Source organism: Medicago sativa, chromosome 8, assembly GCF_051527215.1.
Source record: "Medicago sativa cultivar Bolivia chromosome 8, Bolivia_mono, whole genome shotgun sequence".
NCBI classification, from domain to species: Eukaryota; Viridiplantae; Streptophyta; class Magnoliopsida; order Fabales; family Fabaceae; genus Medicago; species Medicago sativa.
In genome coordinates, this window is record NC_140756.1 from 67,887,339 (window position 1) to 67,895,063 (window position 7,725).

The following is a 7,725-nucleotide window of genomic DNA, read 5'->3' on the forward strand; positions in this document are numbered from 1 at the left end:
AAAGTTAACAAAATTATCTAAAACTTTCATGTTTACGCCTAAGACCAATTCTGTACCGATCAATACCAGTTTTCATTTTAAACTCGGAAAAGTTGTGCTGAAAGTCCATAAAAATTCACTGTGACCTACGTGCAGTAATTTGACCATAACTCAAGTTCTATAAATCCTTTTGAAGTCAAACCAACGGCATTAGAAAGCTAACATCCATGCCTACAACTTTCGTGTTTACACCTAAATCCAATTCAAAACTGAAATGTGTGAAAAAGATGCAAAAACAGGAAACAGAGAATGCTGTCAGAGATAACTCTCGGGAAAACTTCATTTTTCATCCCAAAATCCCGATTTTGAATCCCCTAAGCCCAAATTTGGTCCCAAAGTTTGTTTAAACGTTTCTAAACATGAAAAGACACCCAAATCCATATAAAACTTGAACTAAAACATCATTTCAACAAAAATCACCATTTGACCCATTTTTCATGAAAACCTTCAAGAACAACATAAATTCACTTCAAGCTCTATGATTATGATTACCCATGGATTATCTAAGGTATGTACACAATTTCTACATCAATCTAACGGTTTTCCATCATCTAATTATCAATTTTCACTCAAACCCTAATTTCTCATAATCTCACAAACTCATCCTACAACTCGTTAAATCCAATCATTAGTATCATACACATAATAGAATTGTATGCTAGTCTCACCCTTACCTTAACAATCGATGCAGCCTCTTCTCTCTTCTCTTTGTCTTCTCTTCTCTTCTCTCTAAACCGTGTTTTCTCCAAAAACTGATCGTACGTTCTATGTCTTTCTAAACCTAACTTCTCTTATTTATAACCCCTCATCTAATTTCTCTTACACCTCAATATTACTCTTTTCCTCATAATCTTATTTATTTCTAAATTAAATATATATCTCTCCCACTTAATAATATTAATACACCAAATAACACATAATAGCATATTTTATCAAAATATACATGTATGTAGTATTTTTACACCAAATAACAAATATACCTCTTCACTGAATAACAAATATATTTCTACACCAGATAACATATATATTTCCACACAAAATAACAAATATATTTCTGCACCAAATAACATATATATTTCTACACAAAATAACAAATATATTTCTACCTCAAATAACAAATATATTTCTACACAAAATAACCCCACAACTTAATATTTATTTTATTTTCGAATCTTATTTTATTAAACAATAAAATAAGTCACAACGTCTCATAAATTTATCTAAAATCATATAAATCACATAAATCTTATAAATCACACTAATCATATAAATATATTCTAAAACTCATTAAAATAATTAAATAATCGAAACGGGCGTTACAGGTTGACCCGAAGCTGAAAAAAAGGAAGACATCTCTCTATTGCCAAAATGGGATATTCTTCAGGTAATTTTTTTAAAAAAACTGTGTTACTTTAGGTTCTGCCCAGGATTTCTGTTTTAATTTCCTGTACTGGTGCAATCCGGATTTAATAATACGGACCATGATAATGAGTTCCGAATTATAAATTCCGAAAGGTAGCATTTACGCCTCATGCAAGCGCATTTAAGGCTCATGCAAAGGGTGTATCGGGAAGTTCCGGATTTTAGATTCCGAATTCGATAATTGAATTCCGGAATTTAAAATCCGGAATGTATCAGTGCACAGACCAGAATGCATGTTTCTGCCTATTTTTCAACAACCGCCAAAATAACAGTTTTCTTACACATTGCAGGCTCGGTTCAAGGACGCCGATTACAACATGAAGTTGCATTTGAAGGAACAATTCCGACAATTTGTTTTACCAGAGACCACCTCTATGCGTCCACCGCCAAATAAGGTCACCACCAAAGGAGCTCCTATGAAAGATAAGCAAAGCATTCGTTCGACAAGGCGGTCCCCTTCGCTATGGGAGATTGTTGACTCCCAGGAGCAAGAGACACAGGGTTCCCAGACAAGATCAACAGGGACGAGTAGAAAGAGTGCACGGAAAAGCAACATGTCTCCTACTCCTCCTAAGTCAATTCCAAAAAATCCGAAGAAGCCAACACCTGTTGAAGTCCATATACCACACAAAGACCAAATCCCAATTTGGATGCATGGCTTTATTGAAAAGGTTACGGATGTACCCGATGATGGCCATTGTGGGTTCCGAGCAGTTGCGGTCCTACGTAACTTGACTGTTGATGATCACACATTAGTCCGGTACAACCTTTACAAAGAGCTTATCGGTTTAGAAAATGCTCGCTATCGGAGGATGATTAATGATGATAGGCGGTATAAAGAGGTCTTAGACGCTCTATCCTACGCCGGTATTGGCAATGCACCACAGGATAAATGGATGACAATGCCGGATATGGGTTTTCTCATCGCACAGAAATTCAACCAAGCGGTTGTTGTGTTGTCCATTGGGTTAGGACATTATGTGGTCCACCCCTGCCGCCAAGTATCGCTCTGTTGATGTGTCTAGCATATGTGAACGACAACCATTTTATGGCATTGAAATTGAAGGATGATTATCCAATTCCTCCCACTTGCAACCTATGGAGACAACGCCATCGAGAGGATGCAGACAACTGACCTGATAGATATGCCATCCGAATGGTAGATTATAATGAGCTAAGTCGGGCGGCGGGTCAAGAGGTGGTAGAAGATGATGAAGAATTGTACATTGTTGAAAATCTTGATCCCGATGAGAGGGTTGGTCCTGTTGGTCCTGGTCCTAGTGTGAAGGTTGAAGTGGATGATAGTCCCATTGATCTTTCGGCGCCATATATTAGATATATATCGTTAATTTAGTTGAAATGTATATCATTAGGTGAAATGTGTAATGATATAAATTCAACTCTTTTTTGGTATAATGATATATATATATATATATATATATAAATTTTTTTTGATATAATATTTAAGTTAATTGCCTTTTATACATACATATATAATGATTTATTGAAAAACAATGATAAAAACCACAATGACATGCAAATCCGTTTCAGTTCTGTGTACTGGTTGAATCCGAATTATACAATCCGGACATGTTCGGATTATATAATCTGGAAAGCTCCGTGGGTAATTTTGGAAAAAAAAATAGAGCGCGCGAGGAAAGGCATATGGTGGAAAAAGTAATACTCCATCCGTCCCATAATACTTGACACAGTTGACTTTATTACGCATGTCAATGCATAACTTTGAGCTTAAATATCTTGAATAATATATAAGAAAAAATTATGAAAATTTGATATTTTGAAAATACTCATCGACACGAATCTAACGACATCTTATATGATATTATTTATCTTTGTATATTAGTAGAAAAATACGGCCAAAGTAAGTTAGGTCGAAATTGCACATTTTCAAATAGGTCATCTATTGCGGGACGGAGGGAGTAGTCATTAGTAAATTAGTGACAAATATTTGCGACCAATTCATTGTTGGTAAATAATAGTAATTTTAACTAATTCTTTAGTGACAAATATTTCTCACATATATGATTTTTATAATAGACCATAACAATTACTTAAGGGAAATGTTAACTAGTGCCCCCGGGGTACTCGTTAAGACCTTTAAATGACAACTTATCATGAAAATATATGTAATCAATGCATCGGAAATCGAAATATTTGATTTTTTTTATAAAATAGTTTCTTCTTTTAGAATCCTTAAAGAGTGCCCGGGGGCACTCGTTAACAAAACCCATTACTTAAAAAATAATAAACCATAATTAGTACTCCATTCGCTCATTTTTAAGTGTCGTTCTAGTGTGGATTTTTCGTTCCTATTTAACAGTCGTTTTTGTATTTTAAAGGTATGATTTGTCAATTACTCTTATTTTTTTCAATAAAACTAATTAATGTTATATACTGTATTTGGAAAACTAAAGTTTGTTTTTTAAAACAAAGTTTTTTTTTTTTAAAACAAAGTTTGTTTCTTGTTGTCTTAAAATTTAAACAAAATTTGGTACCTTTAATGATGGTTCCATCAATAGTTAAAATTCTATAAATAAGATGAGTAGTAATTGTTAAAAATTTCAAGCGCAAAGTATAAGAACATATTTGAGAGAAAAATAAAATAAAAGACAACATGAATGTTCAAAAGGAAGAAAGAGTGGAAGACTAATTGGAACGGCTGATGGGAGGTGAGGAAAGAGAAATAGTTAAAGACTCGTTTGACAAGATAGAAGATAGTAACTAACAAATGTTTTTTCCGAGAGAAAGATAACATATTAAATTTATTGGAAAGAGAAAGTGTGTGCAACAAAATAAAAATATATTGGTGGATTAAAATGAGGGTAAAATAGGAAGAAAATGTGCAAAAATACACTTTGCTATTTTAGTGTTAATATTTTAAAACGACACTTTAAAAAGAACGGAGGGAGTATAATATAACATACTTACTTTTTTTTGAGAAAAAAATATAATATACTTACTCTTATTTTTATTTAACGATATAATTAATAACAGATTTAACTAGTTAATTAATGATAAACAATTGTATATAAACAGTATACCCGATCCCTTAAAAAAAAAAAAACAGTATACTCGAATATCCCATATATAATTCATAGATCAATTTGATAATGAGAGACCTAATTCATAGACCATCTTAATTTTTAATGATTAATTCAAAGATCAATTTGAGTTATACTCCCTCCGTTTCAAAATATAAGCAAAATACACTTTTTAGGTTAACTAGTATTAAGACCCGTGCGATGCACGGGAAGTTAGATATGACATTGATTAATAAATAAAGTAATCGTAAATGAAACAATAATAGTTGTAAGTGAGCATGAATTAACGTGTCCAAAATAAAACCAATAAAAACTTGAAGTAATTTAGAATTCTCGTTATCACATCGAATAGACAAATAAAAATAAGGTGTCAAACAATCTTGAGGTCCTTGCTTAATTTTGACAACTTTCCGCAATTTAGTGGTGGACGACCGAGTTTGACAATCAACGTCAATATATGTTGCATCTGAGTCGGCGTTTCTCTTTCTCAAAGACTTGGATGGATGAGTATCTTTAGGAATAGAATTAGCTTCATCACCAAGAAGCTACATGAATAATAAACATTCATAGAAATAGTTAATTTAATAAGTTTTATGAATACTTTTAAAGTAGATATAAAGAATATTTAACTACCTTAATGTTATCATCAGTTTGGGGAGTAATAGGACCTATGATATCAACATCATCATCTTCCTTACCATTCGGAGGAGCAGCATGACACTCAATATAATACTTTTTCTTAAACTCATCAATGATTTCATTGTCATCGGACATCTTTTTGACTGCATAGGTATAAAACCTTTGTTCAACATTTTTTTGATTGATCTCCAGTTTGAAAAGCATTTCCTTATCACGTAAGGTGTCAAAATCGGTTGGATAATCATTTGTGGTCTTTTCCTGTTTTTGATTTGGATTAGAAAACAATTTTTTTTGAAAGGGATTAGTAAACAATTAAAACCAATGTTTATTGTTTTAATAATATAACATAAAAAATACAAAAGACAATATACTTAAGTTCATTATCAATACCATTTGTTCTTTTGCAGTCTTTCCAAAGTGCTGTGAAATAACTCCATCAAACAACACAAAGGTAGTTGACCCACTATCATCCATAACATGAATGTGCACCATAAACCTAAAATGAAAAGTGAATATACATGAAAGATTCAATAACCTTATAAGGAATCACTAACCAAAAAAATCAGTGACCAAAAGAATAAAAGTGGTGATGATGCAACTCGTCGTTTATATAATCATGTACATAGTAAGTTATTAGAAAGAAAAAAAATTGAAATTAGATTTGCTAATTATATAAGTAACCGAATAGAAAGAATAATTGAGTTTAGCTTAAAAAACATGAGTGAATCATAAGAAAAATTAATATCGAAAACGTTACCTTTTTGTAGCATCGACTAATGTATCACATTTTTCACAAAAGTGTTTTGTACAAACAGGTTCAACCTTCTTGAAACACTTATCACATGAAACGTAGCACCACTTCTTATTGGTGTCTATGTCAATAATTTTAGCCAAGACAACACATGCACCCACCTGCATAGTTATTAAATTTATTTTAAGAATAATAATTAGAAAATTAAAACACAAAGATATGGATTAAGAATTATTTAACAACATAGTATAATAGTATAAGTCAAAGCAAATCAACATAAAGTTGTAGACCTGTTTAGCTTGTGTAATATCTGAAATTGTCATGTTTTTTGTTTGGAGTAGATCATTAGACAAAGAAAGTGAAGATTGTGCTATCATCTGGGTGACCCCTTGGGTCAAAGATGCATTGCCAGTTTCCATTCTATCGTAAAATATAAGAAAATCATACTTAACAAAAACAAAAAAACTTTCAATAATTATCAATATATAATATATGTGTAATAACGATAGGTTAGTGCATACCCTTTCTTGTAGGTGCAACATTCTTCAATGTTGGGATTTATAAGCAACTTGGTTTCATTGAATGCATTGGCAATCTCATACATACCTATTAAAATGATACACCAAAAGGTATTAAGTAATATATATCATTAACAATACAAAGAAATTAAAAATAATTACCTTTAAAAAGATAATCTAATTACCACCAAAAACTTTAAGTCGACATAGATGCATAACAACTACAATAGGAAAAGTATTTCCATTTGTGCTCATATAGCTATTCATTTGTTCAGCAAAATGACCCCATAAAGTACAAATGATTGTATTGCTCCTGAAATTTACAAAATAATTTTTATTAGACTAAGAATAATAATTAAAAAAACATCTATATATGTAGTTAAAACAAAGATAAAAAAAAACTCCACTAACTCAAGGTCTTCAAGCATCAAGTCCAAGAGTTTAGTCATTTTTCCTTTTACTTGAACATCCTTAATGTCAGTCGTTCCAACCACATGGCCAATGACATCTAAAAATAAACATGGTTGCAGAATCATAAAGAAGAAATCATAAAAATCTAAAAATAAGTTAATATTTAATTTGTAATTTTAGTATAAAGTACTAACCCATTAAAACATCGTTATCAGTACCACCAATAATGTCCTGAAATTTTGTGAAGTTGAACAAATTTGCAGGAATTTTATCATAAGATGTTTTGGTTATAATAGTGCTTCCTATCAAAGTTAGCTTGTATTTGTGATTTGTTGGCTTAAAATTTCCTTTATTAAATTGGACCAAGAACTTTTCTATAGTATATGAAGCACCCTCTTCAATAGAATCTCCAAGTTGTTTGAAATCCTTGCTTTTAATAGAAGCTTGTATCTTTGACAACTGAAATAAATAAAATATTATGTGAATTTATGTGAATAAAAAGATAATGAGAATTATAAAACTGAAACAAATTCTTTAAAAAAAAATAAAGGTGAAACATAAAAAAACAATGATATAATCTTATCAACACGTCCATAGTATGGACAATCATGAATCAAATTAAAAAACTTCTTTTATTATCAATTTATAATAGTTTAGGTTGTTTTTCGGGTGTGTTTTGGGCAGTCCTGTTAGATGCGGCTGTGCAGTTTGGCTGTTTAATTTTTTTTTTAACAGAGTCACCCAAAAAGAAAGTGTAGTGAATTCAAAATAACAAAGAAGATTATAGTGGAGGAACAGGAACCCCGCGCACCCAAAAACTGCTCAGCACCAACCAAAACAAATAAATCCCCACCTCTAAATTTAATAGGCTAATCGTTTAAAT

General features: G+C 31.4%; 1 protein-coding gene and 1 pseudogene across 1 annotated transcript; one reads left to right on the plus strand and one right to left on the minus strand.

Moving 5' to 3' along the window:
• The first annotated feature begins 1,778 nt into the window (after positions 1 to 1,778).
• On the plus strand, positions 1,779 to 2,815 carry LOC146900822 (uncharacterized; annotated as a pseudogene).
• A 1,839-nt stretch (positions 2,816 to 4,654) lies between these two features.
• Positions 4,655 to 7,322, minus strand: LOC146900823 (replication protein A 70 kDa DNA-binding subunit B-like; the record flags this gene model as incomplete). The annotated part of the gene is made up of 10 exons (XM_085736981.1): positions 4,655 to 5,068; positions 5,157 to 5,322; positions 5,365 to 5,420; positions 5,553 to 5,658; positions 5,920 to 6,074; positions 6,204 to 6,333; positions 6,435 to 6,519; positions 6,617 to 6,744; positions 6,843 to 6,939; positions 7,037 to 7,322. Coding segments are annotated over 10 exons (1,623 nt in total), but the record flags the coding sequence as incomplete, so codon positions are not given.
• Between the last annotated feature and the right edge of the window lie 403 nt (positions 7,323 to 7,725).